Source organism: Melopsittacus undulatus, chromosome 7 (assembly GCF_012275295.1).
Source record: "Melopsittacus undulatus isolate bMelUnd1 chromosome 7, bMelUnd1.mat.Z, whole genome shotgun sequence".
In the NCBI taxonomy this organism is placed as follows: domain Eukaryota; kingdom Metazoa; phylum Chordata; class Aves; order Psittaciformes; family Psittaculidae; genus Melopsittacus; species Melopsittacus undulatus.
In genome coordinates this window covers 57,538,203-57,558,979 of record NC_047533.1, presented here as the reverse complement: position 1 = coordinate 57,558,979, position 20,777 = coordinate 57,538,203, and the positions used below count along the sequence as shown (strand labels likewise).

The following is a 20,777-nucleotide window of genomic DNA, read 5'->3' as shown; positions in this document are numbered from 1 at the left end:
TTAATAGATTCAGCCGAACAGCCTACTTGGTTTTCCCTTACAGCAGACCTTTGCTTGAAGTCTTAAGCCTTTCACTCCTGAGTTAGCATGCTTTTATGTGCTGAGAATCACTAGCCTCCTTACAGGTGTAGTGGCTAGTGTGTTAAGGAGCATGCAAATGCAAAGAAATACAAAGTGGTAAGTTAGCACCTGATTATTAAATCCATATGATGGGAATTGTGAACGTTTTTATCTTGTTCATCAGGGTTGTCATCTATTTTTGTTCCTTTTACAAGCAGCTTTTTTTGCACAGCAATTATACCAAAAATCATCTCACTATGAAATAATCTTCTGGAATCAGAAACTTCTCTTTCTTGACAGGATAGACTATTTTTGGGGTTTTTTTGGGTGCCCTTAGGTAGGATAAGGGGACAAGCTAACTCAAGCCCTGCTTAGCAAGGGCTTCCTGTGAAGGGCTTCTTTACTTACATCTGTTGTGGTGCAAAGAAGCAGCACCCCCTCAATTCCAACAGCGCCCTGTGAGAAAATCAGAAATTGTTGTGTTGAAGCCCATATGGTGACCATAGCTGGAAAAAACACTTGTGTTTAAACCATACTCAAACAAGGTGTCCCTGCCCATGGCAGGGAGGTTGGAATTAGATGATCTTTCAGGTTCCTGTCCTGGTTCCAGCTGGGATAGAATTAATTTTCTCCCTAATAGCTGGTGCAGTGCTGTGTTTAGGCTTGAGTCTGAGAACAATGCTGATAACACACCAGTGTTTTAGTTGTTGCTCAGAAGCACTTACTCTGATAAAGGTCTTTCAGTCTCTCATGCTCTACCATGAGGTGAGACACGAGAAGCCAGGAGGGAGCAGAGACAGAACACCTGACCCAAACTGGCCAAAGGGGTGTTCCATACCACAGCACGTTATGCCCAGTTATATAAACCAGGGGGAGTCACCCAGAAAGGACCAATCACTGCTTAAGTTGAGCTGGGTATAGGCCAGCAGGTGATGAGCAATTGTGTTTATTGGGGTTTGGGTTTTTTCCTTTTCCCTTTTTAGTTTTATATTATCTCCACTTGTTATTTCTCTTGTCATTATTATTATTAGTAGTAGTAGTATATTGTACTTCAGTTATTAAATTATTTTTATCTCAATCTGTGGGTTTTACCTTCTTTTGATTCTCCTCTCCAGCCCACCTGTGGAAGGGGTAGGGGAGTGAATGAGCGACTGCATGGTACTTAGTTATCAGTTGAGTTTAAACCATGACAGTCCCTTCCAACCCAAACAGTTCTATGATTCTACAATTACATGATGAAACCATGAAGAGCCTTGCTGTAGTTTACTTCTTGGAAACTTCTTTTCTTCCTATCCTCTTCTTCTGGGGAGTTGATTTGTGTAACACTGTGAAGCTGGAATGGACTGGAGTAACATCATCCTAACAGTCGGGGACAACCTTTTCTTCTGCTTTCTTAACTGCAGATGAAGTCGGGGGAGATGGCTGCCAACATTGCCCGGGAGCTTGCAGAGCACACAAAAAGCCACTTGTATGCTGGTGACATCGCATACTCTGTGTCTGCCATGGTCCAGCTGGTGAACTTGCTTGATGTGCAGCTCCGAAACCTGACTCCGGGTGGGAAGGATAGTGCTGCACGCAGCTTAAATAAGGTAAAGACAAATGGTCTTGGGAAGGGACAGGAGGCTGAAGAAGGGTTTGGCCCTCCCTGGAGAACTATTATAAATGTCTTGCTGAATGACTGCCATTTTAGAGTAGTGATTCTTTCTTAGTAGACAAGAGTACCTGGCAGGTTTTTGTTTACAGTGTATTTTATTTTGCTGAGAAACTAAAAGGTTGTAAATGCCAAGTGTACTACTGGTCCTGGGAAATATATACCCTTAAATGTGTACATGTATGAACTCCAGGTACTTCATTGTGGTCTCAGCTTTCATAGCTCAGTATGAGAATGACTCAGGTGATGCCGCAGCAGTTATTTTGGACATGTGCCAGTGTGAATAAGATCAGAATTTTGTTCAGCGTTTCCAGTACTGAATCTGCCTGTGAAATGCAATATAATATGATCCACAAAATCTGAGCATTTAAAGCCCCAAGAGACAGAGTCTAAATTTTTATTTTTTCATCCCATAACATTATAAGATGCTGATGTGAAGGTCAAATGAACACTTTTATGCATTAATATAAAGAAATAGAAGCAGAAAGAAGCATTTATTTACACTGGAGAACCATTTACCAAAGGCACATAGGATACCATCATGTTTACACCTAAGGTCTTCTGGATGGTTTAGTATTAGAGGGCCTTTTAGTGATGACCTGTGACTTAACCCAGAAGCACCTTACTGCATGATGATGGTGTGGTTTCAGTGCCCTGGTTGGGAAGAATTATTATTGGTCCTTTTGACATTTCCAGAGTTAAGTGGAATGGTTCCACACAAAAGGTATTAGAAGTTTCCCGTAGTGGGAGGAAATATGGGCTGTGGAGTCTGTAAGAATGCATTTAAAGTTGAGGGTTTCCTTGGTTCAAGGCCTTCTTCATCACATAATCTCATGTAAACGCATGGGATAGGACTTATATATGATTGAGATGGTGAATGGTACAGGCTTAGTCATCAGAACAAAGAGCAGCTGAACCCTGTGGCTATGAGCACATGGTTGTATTGGCCACCCAGTTAAAATAAAACACAAAACGCTGTTTTCAGCTGCATAGTTAGCTCCAACATTATGGCTCTGGCATTATGTAAAACCAGAACTTGCTCCCAAGGTTATACACGGAATAAATTATCCCAGCTAAGCCTGAAATTTATTGTGTATCTTCTGCAAAAAAATACTGTTTAGAGTCATAATGTGGGTTTTTTTTCTTGTAAGTTATTATTGTAGACCTATGCTGTTTTAAATGCAAAGGGCTTCTGGATTGTTTAAGATAACAGCCTCTTGGGAACTGAAGTCCTGCATCTCATGTGCTTTGCATGTGCTGTGAACTGGGTTATCCTGATGCTTTTAATTAGTGCTGCTTCCAGCTATTTTATAACAATGTAGGTAATAATTGTATTAACTGTTACATCAGCATAACATTATTTGTTATAATCATACCATGGTTCTTTGTTTGAAATTATGATGATGTCTGACAATATCAGGTAAAACCAGCAATTAATGTCACCTACTAATGGGTTTCACTGTTCTAGTCTGCTTGCTCTTCTGAATATGCCTCAGCCACACCCAGCATTTTGTCATTTCAGCTTTGCAAGCACGTATTTTTCATCTTTTTATATCCCACCTTCTGATATTTGTTCTGATTATATGAAATGGGGTTGTATCACAGGGGCAGGTATAAGCTACGGAGGGGAGGGGAAGTCTGGACAAAGGAGAGCACTCCTCAGCTCTGCTGTCACTCCTGGAATCCCCCTTGCAGGTTTCCCCCCCCCGCCATCAGCTTTGCACAAGCAGCTCATACAAATCAATTGCACTCCGCATTAAAATTCTGGACCGTGTGGAGTCCTGCAAAACAGCGATGCGAGTCAGTGATCCAAATGACAGGCTCAGTAATTTACTTGCTCTCATTCCCCACTTAATTCTTTAGAAGAGCAACTGCGCTGTGTTCATTTAAGAATGCATGAATTCAACTTGGAAGTAGTATTGGGCAAACAAAAAGCAGCAGAGTTACTCCTCCATTTTCCTCTTCACTGATCAAGAGTATTTTCAAAATAAAAGCAAAAAAGTCATTTGCAAAGAGTGTTGTTTAGTCAAAAAGAAAAAATAAAGTAAGCACTAACCATTAAATATTCTTTTAATCATTAAAGGAAATGTGCTGGGAATCTGAAAGTAATCACCTGTGCTGGTTTGTACTGCCTTTTTTTTTTCTACCTTTTATTTTTTTTAAGCTGATGTACAATGAATTGAAATAAACTGGCATAATCAGAATTTTTAAAAGCCATCATCTTGCAGGAGCCACTTTTCTGTCACTAAAAGCTTTATGCTTTCCACTGGATCAGGCTTAATTAAGGTAATAATTGTCCTATTGCAGACTGGCAAGACCCCCAGGTGGATAGCTCTGTAATTTTCAGCAAGGTTTTCTTTGATCTGCATTTGTTTCTGTAAAGTCTTAGTACTGGCCAGGTTTACCCAAAGGAAGGTTTCTACTGTTACAAATTGATGAATTAGAAATTGAAATTAGGCATTGTGTGATACCTGGGTGTATTTTGTTTATTTCAGAGCCTCAAAACTCTTAGGGACAAATTTGGCTCTCAGCTATTCTAAAGAGATTGCACTGCTGTGAGTTGAGAACAGAAGTTACCCTGAATCTCTGTTGATGTGCAATTTCCAATCCAGGCACATCAACAGAAACAAACATAGCCAGGCCAGTGGCTCTGAGCAGCCTGATTCTGCAAGGTTTAGTTGTACCAATGCAGAGCTCACCAATTCTAGCTCATTGCTGCAGACTGTCTGCAAAGTCCTGGAGAGATAAACAGATGATTGTTGGAATTCCGTGACACACTGAAGTTCAGTTGCCAGGCAGGAGGCTTGCAAGTGAACAACAAAGTACAGTCCTAAATGTGATCCTATGAAAAAGGTGGGATTCTTTGTGGAAAAGCTGTTCAGAATATAAACCATTTAGGCCCAGGAATTACAAAAGAAAGCACAACTGGCATGAGAGGGTTGGAAAATGCACTCCTAGAGAAGCAGTTTAATCCAAAGGGGAGAGAATGTCCTCAATAAGAAATACTAGGTCAGATTCCCATTTCATTGTTACATCCTCTTCAGTGACCTTTTATGTTATCGGGAGCCCTGGGCAATGCTCTGTCCTCTGGTGCAATGTGTTACCACACTTGATATTTGCCTGAGCTGGCTTTAAGCAGCTCACAGCAGTGAAGCTGGAGTGCTATAGGTTTTGCCTTAAGCCACAGACCTGAGAAGGTGTATCAAGATGGATCCATAAAAGTCCATCCTGTGTCAGGATTCAGTTCTGCATACATCTTGCTCACTGGAATTGATCCTGCTCATCCAAAGCTTGGTTGTGCCTCACTGTGCCATCAGCACCTGTCTGACTGCAGAGCCCACGCTCCTTATGTAAATAACCATCAGCCCCATCCTTTCCAGCCTTTTTTGACATGGAGATATCATGTGTGATCTCCAAGCTGTTAAGGAAAACATCATCTCTTGAACATCTCTACTTGACTTCAGTGTCTCCTACCATCTAACATCTGGTCTTGAAAAATTGCCAGTTTGTGCTTTACTTCACTGAAAAAGGACTAACACATATTTCTGGAGCCAGTCCATCCAGGCTTGCACTGCTGTCTAATTCACGTGGTTCCTTTTGTATGGTTGGTTTTCAGGAGCTGTTTAAGAGACAAATGTGGGTTTTTTTCATAGGCATTTTCTTCAATTTTTTTCCCCTTGTTCTGTCACTAACTTGTTTTTTCTATTCCGTCTTTAATCTGCTGTCTTTATGGACTCAGCTTCAGAAAAGGGAGCGCTCTTGCAGGGCCTATGTCCAGGTATTTCTTGTGGTTTTAATATGTGTGTCCAGTTGTTTGAATGACTGTGAAATGGGTCTTGTCTCTGTGAATAATCTGTCTATTACCATCTTTGTGGCAGCAAGTTCTAAGGTTAAGGTTGCAGGATAATAATTTCATTCTTCATATCCTCCCACCGGCCCATTTTCTCCCAGACTTGACAAAATTTTGGGCAAAACCTTTGAACAAGAAAGTGGGAAAAAAACACAGGAGAGATCTGACAAGACTCATCCAGCCATAGGAATAAGCAGAGCAGTATGGATGCATGGAAGTAAAGAATGCAAAACTCCAGCTGACAGAGATGTCTCCAGACCAGCTGGGTTTTGCTTATGGCATATCATCCATGCCATTGCACCTGCATTTCCTTAGTTTTCTTTCTTCCCCTCTTACACTTGCAAATTTAGAAACAATTTGAAATGGTAACACTCAGCTTGAGGGAGGAGGTAGGTTCATAATGAAATGCAGGGTGTCCTCAAAGGGGGATGTGGGAAGGAAGAGAGTGCTGCAAACTAAATATAGGATTAGGAACACAGCGTCCCATAATGTTCACCCAGCTGTGGCCCAACTTTTGTAGGCTTACATTGTGACTTTGTGAAAGCATGAACAAAGTCAAGCTTCAGCACTTTGGAAAGACCTGATTGTAGGCTTTTCAAAAGTGGGGCCTTGGATTATGTTATCTATCCTGTCACCTTGCCTTAGAGCATTTGCTCCAGACTTTTATATAAACCTGTTTGTATACTATCGGTAAGTTAATGCTGCTTAAGAAATGTGAATGTTTTACTTTCTAATTTCTGTCTTGTGCTTATGAACACTGATGTTTTACTTATGGGTGGTTGATTGTTATTTGTATGTGTACGTATAACATGCAGAGGTGTAAAAATGAACCATACGTTTCTGGAAGGAGCTGTCTGTACCCGTATTTTCCTGAAAAATTCAACTTCCTACAGTTGGCATTGACTTTATTTTTTTCAGTCAATATTTCATTTAGTGTGGGGGGTTAGATGTTTTAGGTTTCTAGGACATTAAAAAAACAGTACCCCTCTGTGCTAGCAGGCTGTCTGTCATCCCTTTTATTATGGTCATGAGAGAAGGTCACCTTTTCCCTTCCATATGCATTAATGGATAAAGATAAGGAATTACACATCCCTTGTCTGGAGTGACTTCTCTTAAGATCTCAAAGAAAGTAACTAGCATTTGAATGAATGTAGGAAATTTTACAGTGCAACACTTACTCCCAAGCTAGCTATCTCATCTACTGGTAATACTGGAAATGTGAAGCTGGTTGGATCATGAACCATACAGTCCTGTTGGGGACTTTGGGTGCTACCTGGCCCATAAATGTAGCTGCATGGGCATACTTGAAAGAGTTGACACATGCTTCTGGTCTTTTTGTCTTCTTTCAAGCAATAGTGAATAGTGAATTTCATACACTCTACAAAAGGCTTGGCATTGGTAGAATAAGTCCTTCATATTCTGCACAGACTTCAGCTTACCCTTAATTTCAAGGACTTCTTGCTTTTAATTTGGAAAGGCTACTTGTGTGTTTGAACATTAATCATGCACCTACCTCTTTAGTAGGCAAAAACTGATGAAAGCTCATTGCCTGAGCTGTTTAGTATAAATATGGACAAAGCTAGTAAATATATTGAAGAGGACAGTCCTGTAATAGAAGGTTTGAAGAATGATTTAGATGAACTAATTAAACCTTTCCAACTTTGCTTTGTATTATATGGAAGTAAAGTTGTATATCTGGACATTTTCATACAGTATGTTTCCTTTTAGGTACTCATCTAGCTAAAGTCATCTAAAAATCTTGTAAGGGAGACTTTGTAATAGCAATTAAATGTAACTGGAGATATTCTTGTTACAGGCCACTTGTCCTTTATGAGGCAGTGGAATGTCTGGGCTGGCTAAGGAAGTTTGGCAGAGATTTCTCAACAGATTTTAAATGGTGAAATTCTGGACTTTGTGTCAATGGGAAATGGAAATTAACAGGGATATATGCCACTGATGGCAGAGAAATAGAGTTTTCAACCTTGCTGACATGATCTCCTTGTGCTTGATCCCATTATTGTGACAAGCATTCATGGCTGAATTTTTCTCATGGGGCTGGACACGTACTTTCAGTTCTGTGTTCCCTAGACAAAGGACAGCGCAGTACAAAATTTACATGAAAGATGTCCATCAATTGTAAATATCAAAAATGCAATTGAGAAAAGGTGGGGGTTTTGGGAGGAGGAGGGCGGTTTGAGAAGATAATAATTGCTAAAAGCAGTCTTACTCTTTTCTGTGGGATGACAAATTTATGTAGTCATGACAGCCCCTGTAGTGATTGGGGTGTAAAGTCCTCTTAAGCATAAAATAAATGAATATAAATAAATATGTAAAACAGATCTGGAAATTTTGTGAATTATTCAAATATGAGGCTGGGAATGCCATATCAGATTACCATCTCTCTCTCTGTGTAAATTTATAATTAAAACAAATATTGATTTAATTTGTGCAGTGTCACAGTACTGGTTGAGTTAAAAACCCAGGGATTTTATTTATGGGAGATAGAGGTTACAAATGCTGCTCCTTTAGTATTGCAAGTATGGTAAATGATCTTTTTTTGCCTCAAAAATCCAACACGAATTAACCTGACAGGTGATGTGATAAGTAGATATTAATATGATGACTAGGCAATTGATGGGAGATTTTTTCAATCACTGTGATATGTGAGAAAAGCTACATGGACTTTAATTCGTGATACTAAGAGTCAACTTAGTCTGGGCTGACCAAGGTGGATATCCAAGTTGGACTGAGTGGCCTTAGAAAGGTTCTTCGTTAGCTAAGGATAGCTTGGATTCAATACGTGTGACCTTTTGGACAGCAGTGATATACATCTCTCATGCCTACCTTTCTGCAGTGTACTGTTCTTACACTCTATTTTGGGAAAGGGATAGAAAAGTCATCGTGTGGGAGAATGAGTCACAATGGGTGACGCATTTGATTAGCATAGGTTCGTTTAGTGACTGGTATGTGGTGAAAGCCGGAATGAATGTTCTGTAACTTTTTCAGTGTTGATATTTGTTCATTTTCCAAAGGAGTTTCTCTTTAAACTGCAGCACTGAAGGTGCAGGAAACACAAAATATTTGTCTGTTTGGGGAGCTGTAAAACTGGGTTCAGCATCACAAGTTTTCTCCATACCCTTCAGCAAGTGACATGTACTCACTGTTTCTCAGCTCCCCAGTTTAAAATGCCATGGGTACAATTTGTTTGCCCTCTGGGAATGGAGGTGGGATAGTAACGGAAAAATGAAGAAGTCTGAGTACTCAGATATTATAGATAGAGAGGCCATATTAATACAGAAAACTTAAATGTAGAGAATATTTCTCTAAGATTTAGTAGCTGAAAACACAAGCTTTAATAAAGGCTCATACCACATACAGCCATGGAGAGACTTTTTTATCATGTGTGTGCACCTGGTTGTGAAATCTGAGGTCACCTCCTTGCTTTGCTTGGATTTGTGGGCTGGAGCTTTGAGGCATCATGAGGCCAATGAATTTCACTGTGGTGCCAGCCCGTGGCCTCTTCCCAAGTGAAAAGTATTTGGAATGCAGATCTCAGAAGACAAAAACTTCACAGGATTCACATTACTGTTTGTTTGTTTGTTTGTTGTTTTGGGGGGTTTTGTTTTGGTTTTTTTTTTTTGGGGGGGGGGGGGGGTTGGGGAGAGGGGAGGTTGGGAATTTTTTTTTGTTTTGTTTTTAATTTTTTTTTTTTTAACCCAATCATGGTGACTTCAAAGCTGAAGGATGGTGCATACAATAGATAGTCTGAGCAGCAGCTGAGTACCTTTTTGGGAAGGGTGGAAGGAAGCAGCAAAGTGTTGCTTTAGCAGTGTTTTCCTGGACTACTGGTGTTTGCTGCTCTTGTTCCTGCCATCCTCCAGGCTGTCCTGTAAATCAGCTTGCCCTGTTTTGTAATTCTGGGCTTGCCTGTACAGCGAGTGGACAAGATATGGATGTGCCATCTGCTCCATGAAGATCACAAGAGCTTCTGGATGCAGGTGTTATTGGAGCCACCAGTGGAAGCCAGTGCTGAGTTGCTGGCAGGTTCCAGGTAGCAGACAGTGGTGGGTGTCTGCAGTCAGAGTTGTCATTCTGGTTCTCTTGGAAGTTTTCTAATGTTTTACACTTGTAACATGGGCTGTTTGAATTGCTGTACTAAGCAAAAAATAAAAGGCTTTCCTCAGAGGATTCAAGGCATTAAGTTTAGCACTGAGTAGGAGAGACTTTGTTTTTTCTTTGCTAACCTAGTAGCTCTCAGCAGATAAAAGGTGCATCTGGGACTTAGCCAGTACTGTTTAAAATGGATTAATTCTGTTTGTCCCACTTCTCTCTTGCTTGCATGGTTGGTCCCAACTTTGTGAAGACTAGTCAAAAGAAACTTTTAGCCCTGAGAGGGAGCATAAATTGAATGGTGCTGCATTTGCTTGTGTTCTTGTTGTGCCCATGACAAGAAAGACTAACCTCCATTTATATAGAAAGGGACAAATTAATGAGGAATTTCAAGTCTCTTGTTTGGTCATTTAATTGGCTGTATGACAAAGAGCTCTGCAGTGCATGTCAAACAACTTTCAGGGTGTTCTAATGATTTGCGCATTGCTTGACTCCTGATGCTATTCTGCGCAGCCTGTCAGGCCAGGTATCGTTGTTAAAGTGGCTGGAATAAATTGGCTAGCAGTGCACATACAATGTCATATATTAACTATTAGCTACAGGGAGTACTTCTGGCAGCTTTTTCAAGAGGTTGAGATGTTTGCCCATCAGCAGCAATGTGCCCAAAACCTTCATTTAATATAATTAAAAGGACATCTGAAAGAAGTGTGACTCACAGTGGGGTTCTATGGTTTGGTAGCCCTTTGTTAAAACTCTGTGAACTTAATATACTTCACAGTTTGAGAAACCTGCCCTTGATTTTTGTCAGCAGGAGAAAAACTTGAAATCCCCACCCTGCGTGTTTCTACCAGAGTGAGCCTGTTGTTAAGGGAGAATAGGATCAAAGCAGCAGCCTTGGGTTTTCACCAGGCTCTGAAATTCCTCACAAAAATACTAAAAATGAAGGTGGCAGCCTGTTCCTCTACCTACAACTGAGCTACAGCTATGGTTGTGTGCCCACATGTAGCATAGCAAAACTTAGGAAAAAAATCTAGTATTTTCTGTGTTGCTATGTGAATAAGCTCTCTGCTTTAGGCTGAGTCAGTCCTGGAATCTGGTGTCAGTGGTATAAAGTCTCAGTATAAATTGCAGTAGAGGTCAGTGGAGATGTTCCCTTTGATTTGGAATGCTGAAGGAAATATTGGGTCTCACAGACTCCCTAGAAGTTTCTTTACAGGCTATGGATATTCTGTCAAAGGGGCATTTCTCATTTGCAAACCATTTTCCTTTCTTACTACAGCTTTGCTCACTTCCCCAGAGTAATTACTCTAGCAGTTGCTTGTATCATCTCAAATCCCAAACAGTAGGACAGCAAATACAGATGATTCATAAATGCAGTTTTCAGCTTATTCTGCGGGGAAGATCTCATTAGATGAAATAGATAATATGTTATTTCCTTCTTCCCAATCAATTCCTTTTATTCCAGTCCTACAGATGCCTTCTGACCTTAAAATATTCTTCCTTTTATACTAAGCAAAGCAAAACCATAACCTGTAATTTGTAACCCTGGTCTCTTTCTCAAACCTCCTATTTTTCTGTGTGCTCCAATTAGGAGATTATTGGTAGTTCAAGGCCAAGATCACAAATCTTGCATACCTAGTGCAAGACCATTAATTCCATAGTTAAAATTTTTGTAGGTGGCATAATTTTAATAAAGGTCAGTGCCTTTCTTCTCACTGCAGTGATTTCTCAGTGCCACTGAAATTCAGGCCATTTCTGAGTCAGTACAGTCCCTGTAGCTACAGCACAAACATGTGTTGTACAGTTGAGAAGGTTGCATGCTCTTTCTTGAGAGTCTTTGCTCTCAATCTATGGAGCAATTTTAGAAATTCCTCTGCAAGGTTGGGGGAAGTTCTCCTTTTTGTTGCCTTTACCATCAGCAGTAGGTTTTGGCTCAGTTCACCAAAAGTGATACTGACGGTTTACAATAACCACACTAGTACTAGATGTAGGCTAGTGCTTCTGTCTTAGTTTTTAGGGCAGAAGCAGAGATTAGCGGGAGATACTCTAACGATTTATTTATTTTTAAGCACTCATTGCAGTTCAGATAGTTTCATTCTAAGCATGTGTTTGTCCATTTCATTGAATATTATAATTGTTTTGTGATGACCTTATTGCTTTGTAAAATGCCTTGACAGTGGCTGGGCTTCCCTGTAAAAGAATTGTCTCCACTTATGCTTTGACCAGAGACAAATTTTAATCTGGAATTAAAAGAATAAATGACAAGGTGAAAAACTATCCGAGAGTAAAGATCATTCTCATACAGATTTGAAGGCACTTCTCAGTTAAGAAGTAGGGTTTAATGGTATCTTTTAGCCAAAATGACATTTTCCCTGTTTAGGAAGCTGGAGAAATGGCATGTGCATCTATTTTTGACCTGAAGTTTCACAGAGTGCATGACTGTTCCACTTTGATTGGTGACCCTTGTGTAGTGCAATAGGGGCGCTGTTCATTTGTCACTCTAAAAAGACATCATTTCCTGAGCTGGTGGGCCCTTTCAAGGCAATAACTCTGCCAGAAGAAGCAGCTTGCATGCCCAGGTCCATGCTTTCATGCTGGTCCTCTCCTCTACAGGGCTTATTCTGGGTCCAACAGGTACATTCGGAGTTAATGGGACTTTCTCTTGTACTGGTTCCTTTTCTGGCCAGAGGCAAGAATCAAACAACTTCCAGCAGAACTTGCCAACGATAGCGTTGATTGTGCCTTTAACTCAATTAGTTTGGAGGCTTGCAAATACTGATAGCTTAAAAAATGGTTTTGTTTTAGCAGTGGGTGTTTCGTATGAATACAGAACAAAACCAGCTGTTCTTAAGCAAAGAAGCAGGTAAACTTTTTTAAAGTAGCACTGCTTTACAGTAGGAAAAAGGAGCATAATGTGATTGTTGAACCATATCCACATTTCAGTGCCTTCTATGGTGAGTTTTTCAGTTTCACTGCACTATGGAACCTGAAAGGGTTTTCAAGCTTTTTTTTCTCTGCTATTTTTCTGTAAAACCTCAAGCTGCTATAAAAAAGTGGGCTAGTAGTGTTTTTGTGTATTTCTAATAAAGATAATGGTGCTCTTTTTTTGAGACGTAATTGAGACCTCAGGCAGGACCAGAACCTCAGATGATAATCACAGCCTGAGTTTGTGTCTGTGTGATTACACGCTGAAGTCTTAGTGCTGCTGTTCTCAGAAAGGGAGGGCAAACCTTTTTTAATAAGGCAGTGCCAGCAAATACCTTTGGTACAGGGGTAGATGTGTGAGCACCAGCCATAGAATCATAGAATCATAGAATAGTTAGGGCTGGAAAGGACCTTAAGATCATCAAGTTCCAACTCCCCTGCCATGGGCAGGGACACCTCACACTAAACCATATTACCCAAGGCTTCTACTGATGCAAAGCACAGCCTTGTTGCTGCAGCTCCTTCTATCCTAGTTTTTGAAAGTGCATTGCATGAAATATTCCTGTGAGATCAAGGAAGACAAGTGTTAGCAGCATGAGACTGGGCTTTAAAACTTATAAAATGCAGATTTCTTAATTAGAGATGTATTTTCAAAAGTGATGTTTTAATGCCCTGTGCCACTGTCCTCATTCTCCCAAAGCTCTATAGGACATAAGACCTTGACGTAGGTTCCATGCAAAATAATATATACTGTGTGTTCAGTTTCTTCTTAAGGAGATGCTCCTTTGTGAGGAAGGACAAACTGCATATTTGAAAATTACTCAGCAGAAGGATTCAATCAGTATTCCCTGTAGGGCCTGCTGGTACTCACTTGTCATGAAGCAGTATTTTCTCCTCCAATAAGTTTTTGAGGGGTTTTGTTCTTCCATCAGCTGCTTGGTGAGAAGCCAAAATGAACTGTAAAGGTTTAGAGAGGTCCTAACTCCAGGAGACCTGCTAGTTTTTTAAGGTTAGAGTTACTGTGCTTAAGCACTAGCACAATGCAGTCTGGTCCCAAATTTGGCAGTGAGCACATCTAATATCTCTTAGTGATTTCAAGCATTGAGTCCCAGTTGAAGACAGGTCTTATGTTACAGAATCTGCTTCTGTCAAAGAGCAGTGTCTTGTATGTTGATACAGTGAAAGAAATAAGAGGATATGGTGTCACTGGATATATACTTCCCTCCCAGGTTTAAACTGTGTGTCACATAGCTGGATATTCTCACCAAGCATTTCTAGAGGGGGAGAAAATAAAAATAAATTAACAAGTAAAATTCAATTTTATGGAATGAAGCAGCTGTCACAAAGGAAATCTATGGGATATGTACAATTGGCCTTTTAGTAATGTATAATTACTGTAAGGCTCCTAATTAGTTGCCTTTTGACAATACATCTTTTAATACCAATTTGTATGTGTCTGTGAAGGAAGGCTTACATTTTGTTTCTGTTTTGTAACCTCAGGACAGAATCAAGAAGCTACGAGCATATGCCCTTATTTGGGGAAAAAAAGTCTTCCTCTGCAATATATTAACATTTATTTACATTGAATGCACACTCTTTGGTGCTATATAACTGCATAATGAAAGGGATCACCATCATGGGATTTGTCTTCTATGTTTGGCGTGTTCTTACTCTTCTCTCAATGTCCAACTGTAGCTACTGCTAGATACATAAAAGGTCCACTGAGTCTAATATTCTCTGACCCAGGATGATTGCTCTTTACAGTCTTGTATTTAGGGGGCTTGGCTTTGCATGTATAGATACCCTGACATCACACAACTACATCTACATATCTCAGGACAGAAAGGGAGATGGAAAGTCTTTCTTCTTGGCTCCCTTCTGCCATACCTGTCTTCCCTCCTTTGCTCTTAGGTTACAAACAAGCAAGCTATATTGTGAAAGCTTTCCCCTGACGTAATTTGAGTTACTGTTGTTCTCCTCTCTGGGCATATGTGTGCTTGTGCTGCCTATCTGTTAAGGTCCAGCAAGGAGCTGTGAGTAGTGCTGTGCTGTGAGTGGTGTTAAGGTACATTTGAGCTCCAAGCCTCACATTTTTGTTTTGCGTGAGGCTCATAAGGGTGCTTTGGAAATTGTTTACCCTGTTGAGCTGCATTAGGAAAAAGAGAGGAATCACCAGAGGAAGAGAAGAAAATTACAGCAGAGGAAGTCTTTTAGTTTGATAAGCAAGGATGGGGTCTTCAGTGACATAGATAAGCAGCACCCTTTATTAGGTGTTGGATTCTTCAGAGACATGAGTAATCTCATGTGACTTCGGACAGTTAAATGGGGATAATACTGTAGTTCTTCATACTTTCAGTGGGGCAAGGAAACTAGAGGGTGTCTGAGCTCCTGACTTGGCGGTGTGTTAATTTAAGCGAGGTGGGATGCAACTAGGTCAAAACTTTCCTAGCTTCCTCTGAAAGTCCCCATCTTTATCAGAATCACCGGGGATCTCAGGAAAGATCTATCATGCCATTGGCTCCCAAGCACACCTATCTCATGCCTTCTTCATTTCAAAGGGCTTCTGTCAGGCTTAACCCTTCCACCAGTGGTCATTGAGAAGCCTTTCCTGGGAGCTTGACACTGTTTCTTCTATTCTAGAGCTTTATCAGACCACAGAGTCCTTGGAGCACGTGCCAAACCCACCTAAACCACTGTGGTTCAGCTTAAATGCAAAGACACAGGTTGATCTTTGTCCTGTGTGCCTGCCTTCCCACAGTTCCCGCTTCCCTCCCCACCTTTTCCCAGCTGACATCTCTGTCTCAAGAGACATTTTTGCTTTAACAGCTGTTTTGTTTCATTTAAACACCTACCTCAGCTCCTGTCCAAAATGCAAACATTTCATTAGCACCTCATCTCCTTGGCTTTAGCCGGCAGCACTCAGCCATAATGAAGTGTGGGGAACACTTGATTAATGTGCTGAGACAGGTGAGGGAAGTGACCCTCTGGGAAGAGCTATGGACCAAAATTCATCTTGAATATAATGCCAGTGAAGACATTCTACTAGTTTTGTTCAGATATGTGCTAAGAACCTTACCCAAAGTCCTTGGAAATCTTTCTGGAGCTCTAGCATCAGACCCCACATCCAAAGTGATGTGAAGTGGCTGGCTTCAGGTTAGTCACTTCAAGAGGATAAAGTCTTGCCAGCACCGCTGTCTGTTGGGTGGGGAATACATATTTTGTGGAAAGTGACACATTAGGCCTAATTGGCCCAAATTATGCAGGCATACATGCACACACATTAGAAAATAAAAAATGCATTTGATAATTTAGAATAATTTTTCTGGGGGGAAAAAAAAACTTTGCAGCAGATGATTCAAATATTTCAATGTGTTTCATGTTTTGACAAATAGGCATTACCTTTCCATCCAGAGCCAGGAGATGGATATGCTACAAACACTCTTTCCACCATTCAAATACTGATAAAAGTATCCAGGAAGTTGTTTTAGGAGATTTAAAGACGCCAGTAACAGCTGACCTAAATGAATGTAAGGCAAATTGTAGTCTGCATGATAACACTGAAAGGGGAGGAAAATAAAAATCCTCATTTTCTGCTTTCTGTGGATAAAAGATCTTTGCAAGAAAACACCATGTTGTGTAGAACCTCCACAGCAAAATAGTCAAGTTGTTTGATCACTGGAAAAGAATGCTACCTCCTTTTTGCTTGTTATGAGATAAGCTACCAAAGTGAACTACAGAATTTTTTTGTTAAGAGCTACAGAGATCAAGCTTCCAGATTTTAAAACGCTGAGAAAAAAAAAAATTACACTTAAATGTTGTGGATTTTTAATATTGCATCTTCACTGTTAAAGTCAGTCAGCTTTTCTTGTGCACATATTAAATGTGTTAAGATGATTTATAGACTATTTAGGAAAATCAGTTTAATAATCAGTTTAAGAAATTGATTTATGGTTAATAAGTTCCACTTACAACAAATGAGAAAGCGATCCCAGTCCTGGATTGTAAAGGCTTGACAGCAAAAATAGTTTGCAGTAGCATTAGAGGACAAGATTTTCAGCCTTTTTGGTCTGCTTCAGTGGTTGAAGCATGGGTTACTCCATACCTTGGAAAACCAAGCTTTGAAACTCAGGAGAAATGTTGTATATTAATGAAGGGACCAGGGCAGTAGGTGCCAGGGAAGGAAAGCTCTCTTTAAGGCACAGGAGACCTGTGGCACAAGAACAGTTGAGTTAATTGATCGTGAATAAATGTAGGTTGGAGAGTAGGAGCTTTGTACTGTCAGAGGACCCCATTTCTGGCTCAGTCTTCCAATAAGAACCATGGTAGTATAAGAAACCTTCCAAGCCCAAATACACTTAGGATAAAGATACACATTGCAATGTCTCAATGAAATGTCTGCTGGGGATTAAAAGCACAAGCAGTGGCAGGTCTAGCTGTCTTTGCTTCTCCTTCAACCTTGCTGTAATTGAAAAATGTTTAAGGTCGCCTTGATTTAGCAATAAAATCAAATTCTTGTTGGATGTGATTGTATTCTCCCATTGCACATTTGTATCTGACCATGAGTGGTGAGTGAGTCAGGATGCCCTCTGTGCCATGTGTTGTCATTGTGACACTTCTTCTGAGGGCTGCTGGAGAATGTGCTATGCCATATCTTCGTTTCATATATCATGTTGTACAGGTGGGTTTAGAAACACTGTCAGGAGTAAATACTGAAGTACTTCCATGAAAGTGAAGCCATGGGGCATTGTTTAGGCTTGCAGTGTGTTGAAATCCCTTATTAGCTGGCAGTGGAGGAGTGGAGGTGTTTGTTCATGGGACAGGCCTGCCTGGTGGCTAGACACTAACCAGCAGAAGAAAGCACGATCAAAGTACCTTTTCCTTTTCCTCTGCACAGTCATTTCTACCAACTGGTACAGCTGGTCTCATTAAAAAGTGATAGCTGGAAGGTAGTTGAGTCAGCTCTGGTTAGTAACTAAGCGGGGGTTTTAGGCTGAGCAAAACCTTCAGGTTGGGTAGTCTCTACTGCTGTAATTTTGCCATCATGGGGCCAGCATGGTTTCATGTGATCCTGGATATGCATCCAAATTAACCTGTGGGAAGTTCTCCATGGGAGAGCTCTTTGTGCGTGGCAGCCCAGGGCAGGAGGTGCACTGCAGGAGGGACTGAAGTTGTTACTGCAGGACTGACTCCTTTCTGAATGGAGCAATTTGAAATGTAGTGTCTTAACTTAATCTCTATGTTCACCTGCTGCTTCTCGGGATGAACTCAGCTATCTCTGTGTCTTCATGACTGCCTGCCAGAGGTTATGTGATGGGAAATGCTCCAAGGAGTGTAGCTCTTGCAGATACTAGATATCTTCCTTGGGTGCTGCTGATCTACTCTTGAATTTTGCTGCTGCAGGAAGCAACAACCTGCTTCACAGATAGGTTTTGAAATCTATTTTCCTTCATGTTTCTTTAATGATTTCATCAACTCCCCTTTGTTCCCCCACCCAAACCCTTAATTCCTCTTTATTCCAAGCCCAGAGCTACTGATCACAGAAGCAGAAAAGCACTATTCCCAGCCTGCATTTATAATAAAATTAGTATTCCCTCCCTCTCCCATCTGATGGGACAAATGATACCTAGCTCCCTTGGAGGCTGCCCCAGTGAGTGGGGAAATGAGATGCTGTCCTCTCCCTATAAACTGATACATGTGGAGGATGGGACTGAGCGATGTCAGTGGTCTCAGTGGTGATTCAGGTTTGCTAGAACTCTTTCGCACTTGACCTCTCTCCCTTGCAGGCCATGGTGGAGACAGTGAACAACCTCCTGCAGCCACAGGCTCTGAATGCATGGAGGGACCTCAATGCAAGTGAACAGCAGCGCGCAGCCACCAAGTTACTCGACACTGTGGAGGACAGTGCCTTTGTGCTGGCTGATAACCTGCTGAAGACAGACATCGTCCGGGAAAACACTGACAACATCCGTAAGGGACAGATCCTATAAATACTGTCAGCAGCTGGAAGGAGAGTAAAGGCTGGGAAACCTGGCTTCAGTCTAGAACCCTTGATTAGCTGGAGAGCAATTTTGCTAGATATGTCTTGGCCCTGTTTCTGAAGGACTTAAAAGTCTTTCCAAAAGAGCCTAAAGGAATAAGGCATCTCTCTGCCCTTGAAATCCCATGCAAAATGGGCACCTGACCTGACCCTGTTACCCCTGGCTTTGAGGGCAAAATCCGCACTAGAGCAATGAGAGCACTGCTTCGCAGGAAGATTCTTCAACATAATGTGATTGTGTTTCATTTCTTACAAATTTGTGTCTTTATTCAGCTGATGGTTGATTTTAATTAAAAAACAAGCATGATGGAAAGCACCAGCACTCCCACTGTGCATATGTTAAATGAGAACAACTCTTCTTTCTATTTCAATGAATACAGATCCTGAGCCCTGATAACATTTACAGAAAGTACCAATTGCCAGTGGCAAAGAACTAGCGTTTTCAGATTTTCATTTTAACCATTGTCCTTAATATCCTGAGGTTCTTGTTTACAAGAACTGGTTGTCTTTCATCTTCCACAGAGAGTAGAATTTGTTTGCACTTTTTTTTCTTTTAATTAAATTTAAAACTTCTTCAGGGCAAAGATTTAAAAAGCAATAGAAGCCCAAACCAAGTCTAGCTTGAAGTATTGGAAATAGAATCCTCTGTTCTCAGATGGTCTGGAACATCATTTTGTAGCTTTGAAGTATCTTGTCGAAGATTATTTCAGTAGAGATTTTTCTTAGTGTTGATCTCTCTTGCAAACAGAGCTGGAAGTTGCAAGACTAAGCACAGATGGAAATCTGGAGGATCTGAAGTTTCCCCAGAACATGGGCCACGGGAGTGCCATTCAGCTGTCAGCAAATACCTTGAAACAAAATGGTCGAAACGGTAGGTCCAGCACCTCCAGCCATGCCAGCCTCATGAATAAGCCATGCTTTAGGCATTGTTTTGTTTTTAGCTAGTCTTATGTATGGTACTAATTGCTATGTTAATATTTAAGTTAATGGTAGCACCAGTTGCTAATGTCTTGACTGCAAATTAAGTTGACTGATTTGGTGTGTATTATATTACTAAATGAATTGCAGCCTTCAAAAGTATTATGTGCTGGTAAAAATTCATTAGATCCTTAAATGTGCTTGGGGCACAGTGCTGAGTCCAGAGAAGTGCTTTTAACTGCTATTGTGGCAGTAGGAAGCTTCAGATGGGCTAAGAGGCTTGTCTGAGTAAACTGCTACACAGTGAGGCACTATACAAATATCTGAAAAAGGTAGAGGGAGGAAACAATAGCAGCAAATATTAATAATGAGCCAAAATGTCAGAAGAGGTTGATTAACAGTTATGAGTCTAAATCTTCAGTGCTTTTCTCTTTGAATCTTATGAACCTCCTGATAGCATAAATTAAAGCTGATGTTGTATGTGACTGGTCTTCATGCTGCCAAGTCGTTTATTTCCAGACCAGGAATTTGTACAAACACATTTGTTGATCTCTACAGCTCTGCTGCAGACCAAATTCAAACTCCCAGCCTTTCTACTAATGGGTCTAACATGCACCTTTGTCTGAGTACCTTTAAAATTCAACCTCTGTGTGTGTGGGGGGGGGGGGTGGAAAGGCAGTCTAGCAGTGGCTTTGGTCACTGCAGGCAAAACATGGAATGATTGGGCAGTAATTACAGCCAGACCAGATACACTAAAACTGCCAATAATTTCTGACAACTGTTGAGAAAAAAGTTTGGTGGTTCAGAAAGAAAATTTTGCCATCGGCTTTCTCAATGGAATTAGGTACTTTTGCATGTAGAATTTCAAGAGAAGTACTTCTTTAGAAACAGTATAAAATCCAAGATATGTAGCAAAACTCCAATGGGGAAGGAGCCACTAGCATTTGTAGGGAAAGAGAAACTGTTGGCAGGGAGGAAGGGGAAGTCTGTATTTCTAAGCATGGTGTTGCTGGATATGTAGTCAAATCAGGAGAGCCCCATCAATTTTCACCAGCTTGGCACCCACCTGGAAATTGTCAAAGAGCTAGAAATAAAATTAGCATGAAAGGATTTAAGTTGGGAGGAACCTTTGGAGTCATCAGTGATTTATTTTCCTCAGAAGCTGGGGTGATTCCTATAGAAACAAAAAAAAATCCCTACCCACAACTGATACATATAAAGGCAAA

General features: G+C 40.8%; 1 protein-coding gene across 1 annotated transcript in view; it reads left to right on the top strand.

Moving 5' to 3' along the window:
• The window catches only part of ADGRL3 (adhesion G protein-coupled receptor L3), a 413,903-nt gene that overhangs the window by 323,900 nt on the left and 69,226 nt on the right, over positions 1-20,777 (top strand). Inside the window, exons 10-13 of the mRNA XM_031048551.2 lie at positions 1,464-1,649; positions 5,451-5,489; positions 18,380-18,563; positions 19,382-19,504. Of these exons, the coding sequence (XP_030904411.2) occupies positions 1,464-1,649; positions 5,451-5,489; positions 18,380-18,563; positions 19,382-19,504 (532 nt within the window). The remainder of the gene's footprint in view (positions 1-1,463; positions 1,650-5,450; positions 5,490-18,379; positions 18,564-19,381; positions 19,505-20,777) is intronic.